This window comes from Hakea prostrata, chromosome 5 (assembly GCF_041222555.1).
Source record: "Hakea prostrata isolate BN-2017 chromosome 5, UWA_Hpros_2, whole genome shotgun sequence".
NCBI classification, from domain to species: domain Eukaryota; kingdom Viridiplantae; phylum Streptophyta; class Magnoliopsida; order Proteales; family Proteaceae; genus Hakea; species Hakea prostrata.
Window position 1 is genome coordinate 28323577 of NC_142604.1, and position 18386 is coordinate 28341962.

Below are 18386 nucleotides of genomic sequence, written 5' to 3' on the forward strand. Positions count from 1 at the left end.
GGGGAGCTCTACTTAATGGATGGGTTCCCATCAGCTCTTTCTATGGCCTCTAGTTCCACCTCTCCTGCTCTTTTACCTTATTGCAGTGGCATACTCGTATTGGTCACGTTCCTTTACCTATTTTGTCCAAGTTATTTCCTGATCTGATTAAAAGATGTAATTTGAATGATTTTTATTGTGAGGCATGTATTCTGGCCAAACAGACTAGGCATGTTTACCCCATTTCAGATAATCATGGTAAAATCCCTTTTTCAGTCATTCACTCTGATGTGTGGGGTCCTTCTTGGATCATATCTTTATTTGGTCATAGATGGTTTATTACCTTTATTTATTGTTGCACTAGGACCACATGGGTTACTTCCCCAAAAAGGTGACGTTTTCTCGTGTTTTCAAAATTTTCATAATATGATTAGGATTAAGTTTGGGGCGCTAGTCAAAATCTTTCATATGGATAAAGGATTTGAATACTTGGGTGGAGCATTTCCTTCCTACTTAGCAAACCATGGCATTATACACCAGACTAGTTGCGTCGACACTCCACCTCAAAAGAATAGACATCTACTTGAGGTAGCATGTTCCTTCATGTTTACTATGCACGTGCCTCCTCGGTTTTGGGGTGACACCGTTCTTACTGTGGCATATCTAATTAACTGAATGTCTTCCCGAGTCTTGGACCAACATTGTCCCCTTGAGGTTCTTTTAGGGACAACAATATTTGCAGTACCACCTAAGGTTTTTGGATGTGTTGTCTTTCTCCGGAACCACCATGTTCATGGAAAGTTAGATCCTTGTGGGTTAAAGTGCATTTTCTTGGGTTATCCCTCTTACACAAAAGGGGTATAAGTGTTATCATTCTAGTTCTCATCGTTTTTTCGTCTCTATGGATGTTGTGTTCCAGGAATATATTCCTTATTTTCCCCCTACACCTATTCTTCCCAATATTTCTCTTGAGATTCCTACAAATGATCCTCTGTTAGAAGATGGAATGACCGGACAGGAAAAGCTAGTGGATGATATACAGGGGGAGACTAGACCTCTGAAGACCTATCAAAGAAAGCAACAAGTGACCCCTTCTGAACCAGGCCAATTAAAAGCTTTGGTTCCTAGCCCTAAACAATCCATTCCTCCAGGTGGGTCTGTTTTTGACCCTTCTTCTGATGCTACTTTGGACTTACCAATTGCATTAAGAAAGCAGCCTCGAACTTGCACTAAACATCCTATTTTCAATTATGTTTCATATCAGTCCCTATCCCCAGAATTTCAAAGTTCTATTTTCTTTTTGTCCTCTACTTCTGTTTCTAATACTGGGCAGGAAGCATTATCTCACTCAAATTGGAAGGAAGCTATGGATGAAGAAATGCAAGCTTTGGAGAAAAACAAAGCGTGGGACTTGGTGAGTTTGCCCACAACATGGTTGTCTAGGCGGCAAGGCAACCAAAGTGATTGGGGCTCCGTCCAAGTGAGTAGGCGATAAAGCGACGCCTAGGAGGCAATAAGGTGATCAAAGCGGTTGCGTAAAAAAATTTCAATTTAATTACTTTTACACTACTTTTCAATACAACTACTTTCTATAATAAGCTAAACAAATGTTGAATAGTCACATTCATCCAAAAAAAACAAGCATTCAAGATTCATAATTATGAAAAATTATTCAAAAAAAGAACATAAACATAAGTTCATCTCATTGAACCATGGTTATCAAAGCGTCCACCTAGGCATTTATTGATTCATTGATTCTTGTGTTGAGTATGGCTTATGCTTCACATTCTGTTGCCGACGGGCATGGGGGTCCTTGGCATTCCGTTGCAGATTGGGCGTCAATTAAGCGGTTGAAAATAAAGCGGTGGAGTTTACAACAGTTAGATGTGAAGAATGCCTCTTTGCATGGAAAACTCCAAATGGAGGTATATATGGATGTACCAGCTGGGTATTCTACTACTGAGACTTATAGGAAAGTATGCAAGTTAAAAAGGGCTTTATATGGGTTGAAGCAATCTCCAAGAGCGTGGTTTGGAAGGTTCCAATTGGCAATGATATCTAATGGCTATAAGCAGAGCAATGCAGACCACACTTTGTTTATTAAAAAAAGATGGTTCCCATACTACTATACTTCTAGTATATGTGGATGATATTGTGATCACAATCAGTAGTGAGGATGAGATTTCAGCATTGAAGACTTTTTTGGAAACCGAATTTGAGATCAAAGACATGGGAAAACTAAGAAATTTTCTAGGTTTAGAGTTGGCATATTCTACTAGCGGTGTGTCTCTACCTCAGAGGAAGTATTCATTGGATTTTCTCGAGGAAATTGAGATGTTAGGATGTAAGCCTGCTGAGACTCCTATTGAGCCTAACCTACACTTGAAGGCAAAGGAAGGAGAACTAGTTGACTAGATAAGATATAAAAAATTAGTGGGAAAGTTGATCTATCTATCTCACATTAGACCTGACCTGACATCACATTTGTAGTTAGTCTTGTTAGCCAGTATATGCATGATCCCTACATCACACACTTGGATGCAGTATATCGGATCTTGAGATACTTGAAGGCTACTCCAGGAAAAGGAATTTTAATTTCAACTCATGGACATTTGAAGATTGAGGCATATACAGATGCAGATTGGGCAATGTCCAAATGATAGGATGTCTACCTTTGGGTATTGTGTGTATGTGGGAGGTAACCTTGTGACTTGGAGAAGCAAGAAATAGGCTGTGGTTGCGTAGTCTAGTGTCGAGGCCGAGTTTAGGGCGATTGCTCAAGGCATTTGTGAGGTACTATGGCTTAAAGGGTTGCTTAAAGAGGTTGGAACAGATTTGGAGGTTCCTATACAGTTATACTTAGATAGTAAGTTAGCAATCAACATAGCTCATAACCCAGTACAGCATGATAGGACTAAGCATGTGGAGATTGACAGACATTTCATCAAAGAGAAGGTTGAGGCTGGGCTGATCCATATCACCTTTGTTACTTCAAACGAGCAACGGGCTGATGTGCTCACGAAGAGCTTGAGCACGGAGATATTCAATTACATTATGAGCAAGTTAGGCATGATAAATATCTATGCTCAAACTTGAGGGGGAGTGTTGAAAACAAGGATTTAAGTTTTCTAATTAAAATATGACTTTGTTTCTTAATAAGTCTAGACGTAGTTTTTATTTGTTTTGCATTTCCTTTTCCTACTTATTGTAGGACTTAACTAGGTTGTAACTATAAATACCCTGTTGGGGTCTATGAATAATACAACGGAGAAATTCTTCACATTACAACACTTATTTATATTTTGCTAATGCTAAGTGGTGCCCTGTTAGCTGTTGGTTTGATTTGGAATACGTCTTTGGCGTTGAATGTACGTTTTATTCTCTAATTGAATGGAAGGTCAGTCCTTATGAGTTTTTGCTGTGACTTTTGTAATTTTGAATATGATGCCCCTAATCCCCTTATGTATTTGAGTGGTTTCTTTGTGCTTGACATCTGAATTGTGTTTCCTTTAGTCTTTATAATATTGGTTGATGATTATTTGTTGAAGATGTCTTGCTACTAGAATGGAGTATGTGTGCTGTGCAATTCCAATCGCCCATACCCATCCTGTGTCTTACTTAGTGATCCTGCCCACTTGTAGGATACCCTAGTTTTTAGGGCTGCCCTGCATCATTAAGTCTTTTGGTTTCTTTCTTATTTATATTTTATAATATAAAAATAAAGATATATTGTCAGTTATTTTCTCTTTGAAGCATATAACTGCTGATCTAACTACTGGTTTTATTTTAAGCGGAGTGGTGGAGTATTAGATTTCTAGTGGTCAATTTTGTACTCTGTCTATGGGTTTGAATTCTGACTGAAATGTGTTTCTTATTGAGCCTTGATATATTTGCCTATGATTTATTTTTATCACTGAAGTACTTTGAGCTAGAGATTATTTTAATGAGTATCAACAAATTCATTGGTTTTCTGTAAATTTCAGGATTGATAGCAGGGAGATGGTTCAGTTGGCTTTTGATGGAGCTATTATTGAATGTAAACTATGGAATGACTCTGCAACCATCATTGCATCTCTGAACTCCATGATACTAGTTAACTCTTGTTTAAATAATGTCATTTTGCTAAGCAAAAAGGTTTGTATACTTTTCATTTATTCTTGCGAATTTATTCAAAATTTCTGCAATGCTCGATTGCATTCAAATTTACTATTCACAGTGAAAACCTTATTGCCTATGTGGCTAAATTATTCTTTGTTTCTATCTTTGGACATCATTTAATTGCAAGAAAATCCGATGTCCACTGATACTATGATTCAGTTCTTTTATGGCCCAATGTTCCCTCCCTTACTTTTGCTTAATGAGCGAACACATTCCTGATATTTGGCCATACAACCCATTTGTGAATTTTAAACTATTTTGAATGGTATTGGGTGAGGAATTAACTGATCTTGTGCTCAACTAGTTTGACCAACTCTACCTTGAAGCCTAGGCTTGTGTCTTTCTTGTTGAGGTTTAAGATTTTTGCTTCATTTTATCTCCTTCCTTCCACTGGACATCCACAAAATATAAAATGTCTTGCAAAACCAAGCAAAGCAGGAAGCAGGATGCACAACACACTAATGAGCAGTAGGGCTTTTAGTTTTGATCTGATCCTGAACATATGTTTCTAGAAAATGTTATTTTAGGATTCTGCCCCCTTCTCCCCGCATATCCTGTTTCATAGAAGAAAACTTCATCTGGCTTTTGCAATCATTGGTTTTAAGTAGCCGTCACCTGAAAGCATACTAGACGAGGTAGGCCTTGAATGCTTGATTTGTGTCAAGAACCTCATTTTCTGTAGTTAAAATTCAAGCAATGTGAAGGTGATAACCTCTCAAAGGAGACACAAAGGAGCGATGAGCTCCTGATCTGAAATTTCTGTAAGGAAAATGCCAAACATGGCTGTTTGTTGAAATTCAAGCAAAGCAAAGATGATAACCGTTCAAAGGAGAGTTGAACTTCTGATCTGAAAATTTTATGAGAAAAATGGCCAAACATGGCCAAACATGGCTGTTGGAAGTTTTTAGAAAGTAGCAGTTCCACTTTTGGTTTCATTGCTGAATGTTGTTTTTCAAATTTACATGGTTGGGTCGGAGCTTGAATCAAGATGTTTTGGGTACTAGATCTTACCTTGCATGTATTTTGGTAACTGTTTGAAGAAACCCCTCCTTGCTGTTGGTCATGTAAGTGACTAATGCGGGCAATGGGTAGTTGTTGTTTCCTGTCATCAGGTTCATCCCCCTGTAATCTATACACATTCTTAATGTTCCTGATGTAGTCATAGATTTATAAAGATTAAGCTTGGGTCAGTTCTTCCTGGATCTTGATTATCCAACTTATGGGACAGAATAGTTGGGTTAGGGATCTGAATATGGGCTGCAACTAGAAATGGAGATGATTAATGTATCAAAGCATAGAGAACTTAAATAGAATGGCTGGCTTGGGTTTCAAAGGGATTAGGTTAGGATTCAAGGTAAGGGGTGAAAGCTTGAAAATAGGGAGAAACAGAGATATCTCTATGGGTGAACATCATGAAACTTGAAGGAATGTGGATAATGATGTAGATGGATGATCTTCCATGTTTGGTGATGTTCCATAGTAAATTGGGTTAGATCTGGGTTTTTGTTTTTAGGGATTAGGAAGTACAAACATTCAAGATTCTCTTTGGTTTCTAGGGTAAGGTATGTCTGAAGGGGCTGAAACTTGGGATTGAGTATAGGCAGTTATTATAGGGGTATGATCAATAAATTTAACATGGATTTTTATGACTAAATAGGTGGGTTTCTGTTTTGGGTGTTATGTATTTCAAGATAATATTGATATTGTGAAATTGGCTGGTTAAGATGAGCTCCAATTAGGATATGAGATCAGTAAAATTGGTGGGATGATGTACCTAAAATTTGGGACAGATCTTATAGTTTTTTTTCTGGATGAATAAATAATTATATTAAAAGAGCGGAAACAAAGAAACAAGGTCTTTAAGAAGAAGACCAAAAAGAAGAGCTGAGACCCTAGGATACAACAATGAATCTGTTCCTTGGGGAATCATCAACAGGGGGATGGGGGGAAGCTAACAGCCTAGAGGAAACATCAAAATAGATGGCATTCCAAATCAAGTCAATAAAGCGAGATTTGGACGTCCATCTTCGGAGATTACGCTCCCACCAAATGTGGTGAATAGAGGCACAAAAAACAAGCTTACCGATTCGATCACAAATGGAAGAGCCTGAAAAGTTTCTCACCATCCAAGACCAATCATGCGCAAACCCATAGGAGCGCCTCGAATGAGGCCAAATGGAAGCAAGGGCTTTTCTCCAGATAGATCTGGAGAAAGGGCAAAAGAAAAAGAGGTGTTCGGGGTTTTCCAAGTCATTCCAGCAAAGGATGCAGTTGGGGTTGACTGGGATATGGCGGCTAATGAGGAAAGATTGGGTGGGAAGAGCTTGGTTGAGAGCTCTCCAAAGGGTAAGGGAATGGCGAGGGATGGAACCTTTGAACCAGACCAAGGGAACCCGGGGGTTTAGGGTTTTGGGCACGAAAGTGGTTCCAGGCAGAGGAGGTGGAAAAGTTTTTGGAGGGGGAAGGGAGCCAAACAGTGAGGTCGTGGGTAAAGCTAGCGAGAGGGGGAAGAGAATCCCAAACTTGTGTGAGAAGGGGGAGGGAAGTAGGGGTCCATGAGCCATCAGGGATGAAAGCAGACAGCGGGGTGTCTTTGGCGATTCGGGAGTCATACACAATTCGGGGACCAAAGAGAGTGTAGAAAATGCCCATCGGATGCCACGGGTCAAGCCAAAAGGAGGTGGAAGAGCCAGAGGAGATAATGGTAGAAATAGCAGTGAGAGCGAGGGGACGAAGGGAGAGGAGCTTCCTCCAGACCCAAGAAGGATTGGAGGGAAAGGGAGAAGTTCAGAAGGAGTTAGAGCAAAGGAGGTGAGAATGAACCTAATTAACCCAAATGAAAGCTTGCTTAGAGGCAATTTTCCAAATGAGTTTGAGAAGGCAGGCGAGGTTGACATCAGAGATCCTACGGATGCCAAGGCCTCCCTTAGAGGTTGGGCAGCAAATGGTCGACCAACGGATAGGATGGATGAAACGGGAAGCCTCCCTCCCTTTCCAAAGGAAGGCGCTAAATAAGGATTCCATATCATGGATGATAGACTTAGGAATGGAGAAGATCCCGCACCAGTAGAGATAAGAAGATTGAAGCACAGAGCGAATGAGAACTACTCTACCGGCAAAGGACAGAAGCTTACCCTTCCAAAGTTGAAGCTTCTTTCGGATATGATCAAGCATTGGGAGGTAGTGGTGGCGAGTGAGCTTACCAGGGATGAGAGGGAGACCAAGGTAGACGACGGGGAAGGAGCCAGGCTTAAAACGCGAGAGCAGGAGAGAGGAGTGAAGCTGATCAGAGACTCCAGAGATGAAGAGAGTGGATTTATCGAGGTTGACACTAAGGCCAGAGAGGGATTCAAAAAGAGAGAGGGCAGAGAGAATGGAAGAGATGAATTGATGATCCGCTTTGGAAAATATCATAAGATCATCAGCAAAGGCGAGATGGGTAAGATTGAGGGACTTACACTTGGGGATGGGAGAGATGAGGAGTTGATCAGTTTTGGATTGAAGGATACGGGAGAGGACTTCTAAAGCTAAGGAGAAGAGGTAAGGGGAGAGGGGGCAGCCTTGGCGAATGCCAACGCGGGACGAGAAGAATCCCGCAGGCGAGCCATTGGTGATGATGGAGAATCGGGGCGAAGAGATACAAATTTCAATCCAGTGATTGAAGGGAGAAGGGAAGCCCATGGAGGAAAGAACATCACTAATGAAGTCCCAGCGAATAGAATCAAAGGATTTATGAAGATCAACCTTCAAAAGAGCAGCCGGAGAGTGAGTGGATCTTTCAAAGCCACGGACAACTTCCGCACAGAGGAGGATGTTGTCCACAATACTACGCCCCGAGATAAAAGCAGACTGATTTAGGCTAACAAGGGAGGGGAGAGTCCTTTTTAGCCTATTTGCTTGGACCGTAGAAATGAATTTGTAGATGAGGTTACAAAGGGAGATAGGGCGGTAGTCGGATAGGGAGGAGGCTCCTTGCTTTTTGGGAATGAGGCAAAGGAAAGTTTGATTGATGGAGGGGAGCTGAGAAGGGTTAAAGAAAAAGCTGCGAATGGCCTGAACAAGGTCGTTCTCGATGAAATCCCAAGAGGCAAGAAAGAAACCCATACTAAATCCGTCAGGCCCAGGAGCTTTATTAGATTTATGGGATCGGATGGCAAGTAAAATCTCCTCAGAGGAAGGGATAGCACAGAGAGAGGGGAAGATGGAAGGATCAATGAATTTTTTGATGAGGTTAGGTGGGAGAGGGGATCGGTAAGAGATGGAGGGGGGGAGAGAGGAGATTTGAAAAGTAAGATACAATCTCCTCCTTGATACTAGTTGGATCAGAGATCCGGGAGCCGTTACTGGTGATGAGGAAGGGTAAGGAATTGAGATTATTTCGAGCTTTGAGAGACCGATGAAAATATGCAAAACTTGAGTCCCCAAGCTCGAGCCATTTGATTCTGGCTTTCTGGCAGAGAAAGCTTTCCTCAGAGGCAAGGAGGGAGGAGAGCTCAGAGGAGAGGGTCTTTTCATTTTCAGCAAGAGAGGGATTGAAGGGATCGTCTTGGAGAAGAGATTGGACCCAAAGGAGATTAGAGCGACAGGAGGAGAGGTTAGAGGCAATATTACCAAAGGTGGAAGAGTTCCAGGAGCAAAGGGCTTCCTTAGTGTTTCGAAGCCTGCGAGCAAAGGCAATGAGGGGAAGGGAGAAGCAATGGACATGCTTTGACCAAGCTTCCATGACAGTGGGAAGGAAAGAAGGACTCGACGTCCACATGTCGAAGAATTTGAAGGGCTTGGAACGAGGAGGGGGGAGTGAGTTGGACAAAACAGGGGGAATGGTCAGAGAGATTGGAATTGGAGAAGTGGGCATTAGAGGCGGGGAAAGAATAGAACCAAGAGGCATTACAGAGGAAACGATCAAGCTTCAAGGCAATTCTGGCAGGACCGGAATGGCGATTATGCCAAGTAAGGGGTAAACCGGACCATCGAAGGTCAAGAATACCAGAATCATCTAAGGAGGCATTAAAGTCTCCTATCGCAGCGGGATCCAGGGAGGAGCCTCCAACGCGCTCATGAGAAAAGCGGATGATGTTGAAATCCCCACCGATGCCCCATTGGAGGTCCGGAGAGGAGGAGGAGATAGAGCGGAGATCCTCCCAGAGGGGAGAGTGCTCAGCAACTCGGTTGAAACCATAAACGATGGTGAGGAGAAAAGGGGGGAAGTTATTTGAGAGGATGCTGAGATGTATGAATTGAGGGGAGGATCTAAGAAGAGAGATTTGTAAAGGGTGGAGTCCCAAAGGATCCAGATACGACCATTAGGAGACTCGGGGTAGTTAGAGATGAGAGACCAAGAAGGGGCTATAGATTGAGCAATCCGATGAGCATTGTCCACTTGGACATGGGTTTCGAGAAGGGCACACAAAGAGATTTTTTTGGTCTTTATTGCATTTTTAACCTCAACTTGCTTGGCTAGGGTATTGAGACCCCTAACATTCCAGATAAAGAACTCATACATAGGGATCAAAAGGGGAGGGGGCATCAAAGTTGCTATTGGGGGAAGAGCACAAAGGGGAGTCAGTGGCAATCAAAGAAAAGGAGTTGAAGGTTGGAAACTCACACAGGGGGGAGTTGAGGGGAGATGGGGTTTCAAAGAGGTCCGGGTCAATGGAGGAATTGGAGTTTGGAGATGAAGGCTCAGGGTTGAGAAAGCTGTTCAAAGGGGTGAGTAAATGGTCTAGTTCAGAGGCTACGGGATGGGTAGGCAAAGAGGGGCAGGGGATGGTCGAACTTTGGGCTATCTTTTATTGGTGGTGGGTAGTCGGTTAAGAGGAGAGATGGCGGTCGTGGGCTGTTGGGAGGTGCTGGTTTTGGTAAGTAAGATGGATGTGGTGGTGGGTTTTAAGGGAAAAATGGGCTTTAGGGATAAGATGGTTGGGAGCTTTTGATGGGGCATGGCAGTTAAGAAATTCTGTCCAGCATTAAGTCAAGGACAGGATGGTCATTTAGGTTTCTTTTTAGTCTGTAATATGAAGTCAATTAATTTCCTGTAATGGCATGCCACTATCAAACTTAAATAGTTATCTGGAAGTAGGCTAGCTTCTGATAACATTTAAGTTAGTTGATGCATCTGATATACTTGCTTTTCATTTATATGCCTTAAAGGTTCTATATCACATGTTGTATAACATTGCATTCCCTAATCCTACTACATTTCGGTTTCACACTATGAATATACTTAGAAATCATACATAGGGTTGTTTCTGACAAATCCAAGGCCACCAACGTGTTCAAAATGCCTTAAATAAGCTAAATACCAAGTTTCAACCCAATTGGGAGTTTGGGACCCTAAAACCCACCGAGATGGGCCACCGAGTTGACCCCAAAAAGTTGTATATCTCGACCGAGATCTCACCGAGATGATCGAGATCTCTCTTTTTCAAGGTGGCGAGATCTCTTTCGAGAGCGAGATCTTCTACCATGGCTATATATAGCCTTACGTGAAAGAACTTAGACTTGCACTCAATATTGAAAACCTAATTGGACTCAACAACAAAAAAGAATATTCAAAATACTTGGAAACATCTAACTACTTGCCAACTAACTAGGAGTAGGACTAGGAAAAATAACAAAATAAAATACTAATTATCTAGAAAGAATTTGCAAATGGGTTCTGCTAGGACTCCAAAAAGGAAGGAAAAATGACCAATTTGCCCCTGGTGAGGTTTGGCCTTGCTGGAGGGGCTGCAGGAAAAGGGCTTCTCTTTTGGGGTTGGGGGGGGGGGGGTTCCATCTGGTTACATGATTCATCACCCCAAGGTTCCAGCCTATGTCCTTACTCAGTAATTTTTTTGTACTCATCATGGATGAATTGACATGGCAAGTGCTAAATGAGGTCCTGTTGCAGGACCAGTAGCCTAGGTTGCTGCCCAGCAGCCCACAGAACTGTAAAGCAGCATTGTTTGATAGGAAGGGCTTTTTTCTGTCATTGTGGGCAGTCCAAATCAAGCATGACTAGGTCTAGTTAAATTCAGAATTTTGGTAGGAACCTAATTTTGTTTTTAGTTTGTTGAGTTAGCCTAAGTCGAATTAGAAGTCGTGTTCTAAACAGAAGTTCTATTTAAGATAGAATTCCTTTTTGATTTATCTTTCAAAGTTGAGTACTGTTAGGAGGTGCTTAGTAAAGGCTTTAAATACACACCCTATTGTTTGCAACCAATGAGTTTTGATGAATAAAATTATTGAGACTGAGTTACAACAGGGATCAAGGATCCAGTTTCCAAGTGCAACAAATCTTTGTGGCAGCTTGTTGGTTTACCTTCTTTCCGAAATTCTTCATCCCCAGCCTTCTAATTGGTAAGCAAGCATCCTTAAACTTCCCCCATCTTCTGCGTCCATTGCATCCTGTTATTTTCCCCCCTTCCCTACCCATTCGGCCCTTCCTCCCAAGGACTCTAAATTTTATAACTCCCAATCCCCACCACTGAAATCCCTCCCTTTTAGAATCACCACCTGCTCACTTCCCCTAGGACTTGCCAAGTAGCAGCCGTAATCAACCCCTAGAAATCCTAGAAATTGAATCCCTGGATTTCTTTTACTCTAGAGCCCTTGGAATTTGAATGTGAAACCAGAAACAACAAGGTTCAGATTTGTATTTCGTTAAGCCTGAGCCATAACCCTAGCTGAACCTTGTACACCCCTTCTACAAACCCTAGAAACCCTATACGATCTGTAATCCCCTAGTTGTAGGGTTTATGAACCTAATTTTGCCTGCTATTCGTCAAGGATCCTGGTTCTGGCCCTCAGTCACTTGAGAGGCTACATCAGGTCCTCTGGTGTATCCCTTTTGCTGATGGTTTTGTTCTTGTAGATGAGAATGTAGAAGGGACTTATGTGAAGCTGGAACCATGGAGATCAAGTTTGGAATCAAGAGATTTTAAGTTTCAAGTTAAGCAAAGGAAAGAATGAGGTGTAACTTCAGCCAAACCTTGACAGGCAATGATGTGGCAAGTCTTGAGGAGGAGAGAGAGCTACCACAAAGTGAATGGTTGAAGTATCAAGGAAAATTTTACAAGATAGACAGATGGATCATGACCTATGGAGCGGAAAGCTGCAATGTGAGTAGCAATATTGATACGGTGAGTGTAGCAGAGATGAGAATATTGAGGACAATGTGCGGCAAGACATCGAAGAAGTGAAGCAAAACGGATCATGTTTTGGTGGTTGGTTTGCTTTAGGCATTTCCTTGGTCATATGGCCATATTTTGCTGCAAAACATTGCCAAACATGATGGAACACTTCTGTAATCAAAATTGACAATCAAAATACTATTTGGTTTCTTATACTTTGATTGATTACTTGGCTGAATACTTGTTCAAATATGGGCTTCAGGGTTGGGCCACTATCCTAGTATGTAATACTGATAATAGGTTTTACACATTGTCTTCTTGATTTAGTGGTTCTCATTACTTATTAGTAGGTTTTACATTTGACCTTGCCAATTTTATTTTTTGGCACCATTTGACCTTGCCGATTAGGGTTTAAATCAAATCAATTCCCTGAAGACAGATTGCATGCATTTTTTTATTGCTTGTTTGTAGTGAAAATTCTTAATTTTACTTGTTTTGCAAATGCATTTGCATATTAATGCAGATCTTCAGTGTATCTTTTGTCTCTTAGCGCTATTCTGATACATTAAGATGTCTCTTAAAAAATTATCCTGCTTTTAGGTATGCTGTCCCATATATGGATATTTGAGTACTATGTCTCCACCACTTAATAAACATTGGATGTTTGAGTACTATGTCTCAATCACTTAATAAACATCGTGATCACCCTAAGTAGTGTTCTCGATTCAATGCCTTTGATAGGCAAATATTTTATCTCATTCTTCCCCTCTTCAGTCTTTTGTAAGCATCAATTGATCATTATAGTTATGCTTTATGATTCTCCCTCAATAGTTTGATTGGTGCCGAAAATAAGCTGTTTTCCCCTTCATGTAATGTTTTTGTACATTATTTTGTTAACTGTAGGTTGATAGTGAAACAGATGTGCTGGGAATGGCACAGCCTTCCGTCTCTGTCGAAGTTGATATGTCACCAATTGACCATGATATTGAAGTGTCAGTGAAGGTAGGATTACCAGCCCAACAAACACAACATTATTTACTTTCAGGATGTTTGCTAACTTTATGTGTGGACGTAATTGATGGTGAGAAGCAGAGGAAAGGTCAAGTAGACATGCAAGGATATGGGATTTCTAATTATTGTTTGTTCCTCCATGCTTAGGTTATACTTCAACCAATTGAAGTTACTTTTGACTGGGATTTTTTAGTTAATCTTCTGGATTTCTATTACATTCTGCAGTCTTTTCAGTTTCATCATGAACGAGTAAGCATTTCTAAGCACTTCTTGTATTCCTTTGTACATCTGTAGACTTCTTTTCTTTAATGAAACTGGATTTCTTTTGCCGTGTAACAGAGAGTTGCTGCATGATTCTTATTGAGATAAATGTTTCCTCTTTCATCTTAGATTATTTTCTTATTAGTGACTTAATATTGCTCACTTGTTTTACTTTCTATGTCTCTGTCATGTTCAACAAGATGGTCAAAGCTGTAGATGTTGAAGGAAAGTAGGAAAGAAAACTAAGAGAATCAGAAGGCTAGCTAGCTTATAGGAATCTGTGTTGCATCCATCTAAGCTGATCCAAAACGAACACTTCCAAAGTCAATGAATTCAGCAGCTAATTCCCTGTAACATGAAATAATGATAATATGATAACTCGATATTGCTTTAATGTTTAGGATACACGGTTCAACCTGATGGATAAACACAGAAGGTTGCAACATGGAATATAGTACTTGGTAAAATTACAGAAAGCCCATGAAAGTGATGATTGATGAAGTCTTTAAATGAACCTTTTTTTCATAGCATAATGAGAAGAAATAAAAGATTTACTTTACTAGACTGAAACCTCACCAGCTCTTGGAAAAGTCAGAGAAGATGGAGCTTTGTCTTGTATTTGTGAACAGAGATGACACTGACAGCAGATCTATATGCATGATGGCATAAGATTTACCATGCCAACTTGTCCGTAAAGGTCAAAACAACCCTTGACATGAGAATAAAATAAGTGAAACTAGCTTGTGTATCAGACCGCAATAATAATAACAACAATAATTAATGAAAGAGGTACAGCTAAAGCACCCAATGACAACCATGCCCTCTGGCTATGGTTCTTGGCTTCTGTCTGGTCCATATGACCGAGGAAGCCTGTGCTTTCTGGTCTATGTCAATTCCTTTTTCAGAACTAATACACAATCTTTGACCACCACCATCAGTGGAGAAAACCTCTCGAAAGAATAGTTACTTCTTAGGGAAGGTTTTATATTTATTTATTTTTAAGATGGTTTTGCATTAGAAAATAAGGTAAGTATAGATATAGAGAGTCTTGTTTGCAAAATAAAAGTAAACACAAGTGCACGGTATCGTATAAAGTGACTTGTTTGCAAAATAAAAGTAACCACAAGCACACGGTATCGTGTAGCAAACGGGTCGATCTCAGGGAGATATGACACTTTAGAATTTAACCTCTTAATGATAACGCAAGAGTGCAATGATTCAAAATTTTTAATTTATTAATGAAACTAAATGAGCGGTCCTAAAACATACATCTAATGCGATCGATTTGATATTAAAAAATAAAATAAACATAACCTAACCATTCATCATCTAATAAATAAATAAAAAACGCATAAATAAAAGGCAGGAATAAAAAAATGCGAACAATAAATAAATAAATAAAAGGGAAGTGACCCGAGTGTCAGTTTTGGATCGAGGGAAGGGGAGCATAATTAGGATGACTTTGACCGTGGACCCTTTATCTTAGCTTACACTACACCGATCGGGGGAATGGATATTAAAGAGAAAAAAAATGCATAAAGTAAATAGCAAAGGAATAAAAAGAAAATGGAAACCTTAACCAAAGGGAGGCACGACTGTAGCCTGTAGGCATCTTTGATCAAGGACCCAGGGGAAAAGGAAACAATAAATAAATGTTGAAAAATAAATCCTAAGTTAAGAATATGGATGGGTAGACAGAAACGGGAATGGAGGGAGGAGAGAATATTATTGATGTAGGCTACTTGCATCTTTGAATCTTGAATGACAAAAATAATCCTTGAACAATCGATTCAAATCTCAACCAACCCTAACAACCAGACCTGAAATGATCCAAGTCTGCAATTGCTAGACCCAGAGAAAAACAAATCCTCTTGTTGAAACTCGAAACTTGAAGCTTGAACTCGAAATTGAAATTGCATTGCTCAAAAGAAAGGAAATACACTTGCATAAAATAAACTAAACAACTTCAATATTCCTTGCATTACATAGAAAAATTGAACCTAAACATTCAATCTAGAAACTAGAATCCCACAAAGTAATTAAAGAACTGGAGAAAATTTCAAAATAAACTAAAGAGAAAGAAAGTGTAGATGGCTTAAAAAAAACTAAAGAGAAAGGAAGTGTAAGGCTTAAATAAACTAAAGAGAAAGAAAGTGTAAGGCTTAAATAAACTAAAGAGAAAGAAAGTGTAAACTAGATCTAAGAGGGGAGGGTATATTTATCGTAGATGGTGAATGATTTGCAAATAAGAAAATAATAGTAATAAGGAGTAAAATAGAAAAAAAATAAAATAAAGAAAGACCTAATTTCGTTAGAAAATCTAAGTATAGAGAGAGAGAGAGAGAGAGAGAGAGAGAGAGAGAGAGAGAGAGAGAGAGAGAGAGAGAGAGAGAGAGAGAGGAGAAAAATAAAAAATAAAAAAAACTTTATTTTGACTTAAACGTGGAGAGGAAAGTAGAAGGAAAGAGAAAATGAAAGAGAGAAAAAAAAGGTAAAAAACATATATTTTATTAACAAAAGAATAAGTGAGGTATTAAGGAAATAATAAAATAAAAGAAATAGAAAGTGTGGAGAGAGAAAAATAATTAAGGAAAAGAAATAAAATCTAATAAAATAAAATCCTCTAGAAAATCTACGGAAAAAAATAGAAAATCCTAATCTTTGACTACTTGAGGCCCCATACATTTTTCAATTACAATAAAGAAAAGTAAATTAAAATCTTTACTAATCTTGGCCGTAGATCAAAATTGGCTTTATTTCTGAGATATTTTGGAGTTGGCCCATAACCGCATCTTTAGCCCATCAGGCCCATTTTCGTACTTGAGAATTTGAATGGTCTTCTTGACGTGTAAAATTGCACCAAAAACTCCAAATATTCGCTCAAGTCCTAAAAATTCATAAAATCTGCAAAAGCAACATAAAACCCAAGGTAGTTCCACTCTAAATGTGTAAAATGCATGCTTTATGCCCTAAGGTGTCACAAATAAATGGTGCTTATCAAGTTTCTTAAGATCCTGAACTCAGGGAAGGGACTCCTGTAAAAGAGGGCATCCCATCTCACCCTGGGTCCCAATCTGGGAACTTCCCAATTAGATTTACTTCCTATAATAAACTTAAGATTTCACTTTTTCTTGGATAAACTCCCTTAATTCTGTACGAAACTTCATAGTTTCCCACTCTACTTGGTTCTGTTCAATTGAATATTTGTTCTGTAGAATGCTCCGTTATTTCTGTAGGATACACCATAGTTGACCATTCCACTTGGTCATGTCCAGCTGAATATTTGTACTGTAGAATGCTGGTTGGTTTTGTTTCCTCCACACATGCACAAAAACACTATGCATAGCTTCGGCCTTGTATCTAGCATGACCTTAAACAGAACTGATTGGAAGACAAGAGCCCATGTAGCCGACCCCATTTAGTTGGGAAAAGGCTTATTGTTGTTGTTGTTGTTGTTGTATTAAGTAAGGCTACAAGGTGCTGAATTTCCCTTTGAAGGTTTTTTTTTCCAACGTCCCTATGCTTTTCCATTGATTACGTCAATTGCTAGCTTTGAATCTGCTCTTTTAGAGATATCTATGAATGCTTTTCTGCTAAAATTGCAATCCTTCATGAATGGTGTGCATCTCCATTACTTGCGCTGACGATTGTTCTCGTTTTGCTACAAAAGCCATTACCAGCGCATGTATTTCTCTTCTTATGAGTCCACCATAACTTACTCTTGAATTGGCAAAAGCCCCATCACAATGCAGAGCGACCATATGCTGTGAAGGTCTAAACTGGTAGCAGGCTTTAGGTATTTCTTGTATGTTCTATTTCTCAGCTATCTAAGACGCCTTTGGGTTTCTTTCACTAATAGTGTTGATACCTTCACACTTTTTCTTGACATCGATTACCATTGCTGCCACAAAATGCTTTATTGTCTTTGACATATTTCTAAACATTCTGAAATTCCTCTTGTTCCATAGATGCTGGATGGTTGAAGAAACAGCCACTTTAGCACAACTGTGTTCTTCATCCATAGGGCGGCATCTGTAATGCCAGACCTTAAGTTGCACTGGCGAGCAGGTGATCTATACTTTCTCTTCCTGTCCAGAGGCAGCATTGTGATTGTATTGGGATATTTCTTCTAGCCAGGTTATCCTGTGTTGGTAAAACGGTGGCCCATCTCTAATGCATTTCCAAGTTGTGAAGGACTGCCTTGGAATATTATTTGTGAATCATACCACCTTCCACTAGTCAATCTCTGGAGCTTCCTGTCTGATGGTTTCACAAGCCGTTTTTGTCATAAACAGCCCTGTTGCATTTCCCTTCTATACCACTAAATCTCTTAGCTCCATGGTCAATCTCTTCACCTGTGATAGCTCTGCATACATCTAGCAAGTTCGGTAAGTGGCCTATCCAATTCTTCAACCATTCTTGCGTAAGGAATTTGTCCACCATCACCATATGTTGTGATCCTGCATCAAGTTGGATCCTATTCCCACATCTCTTAAACAAATACCCCTTGGTTGCCAGTTGTCTAGCCACATATTAGTGATTTTCCCATCTCCAATTGTATATTGTCTAGCCACATATTAGTGCTTTTCCCATCTCCAATTGTATATTCACTATATTGAATGGCGTCTGCCCTAACCCTCTGTTTTAGGATATTCCTCAAAACTGAGGATCAATTATGTAGTGGTTTTACAGTCCATACTGTATCCTGCTTTAGGTATCTACAGTAATACCAAGTGTACCCAGATACTTCCTTTGATGCTATACACCAGATTGGTTTCAGGTACCTGCCATATTCATGTCTTTTATGCAGTGGACCCCCAGGCCTCCCTCTTTGTTTGGTTTGTGTACTGCAGTCCCAGATAA

The 18386-nt window shown here is 39.9% G+C and overlaps 1 protein-coding gene across 7 annotated transcripts in view; it reads left to right on the forward strand.

The window, feature by feature from the left end:
- The window catches only part of LOC149015786 (vacuolar protein sorting-associated protein, putative (DUF1162)), a 159289-nt gene that overhangs the window by 58293 nt on the left and 82610 nt on the right, over nt 1-18386 (forward strand). For all 7 annotated transcript variants that reach the window (XM_089155555.1, XM_089155556.1, XM_089155557.1 and 4 more), the window contains 3 exons: nt 3963-4113; nt 13155-13253; nt 13410-13511. In XM_089155555.1, the coding sequence (XP_089011681.1) occupies nt 3963-4113; nt 13155-13253; nt 13410-13511 (352 nt within the window). The remainder of the gene's footprint in view (nt 1-3962; nt 4114-13154; nt 13254-13409; nt 13512-18386) is intronic.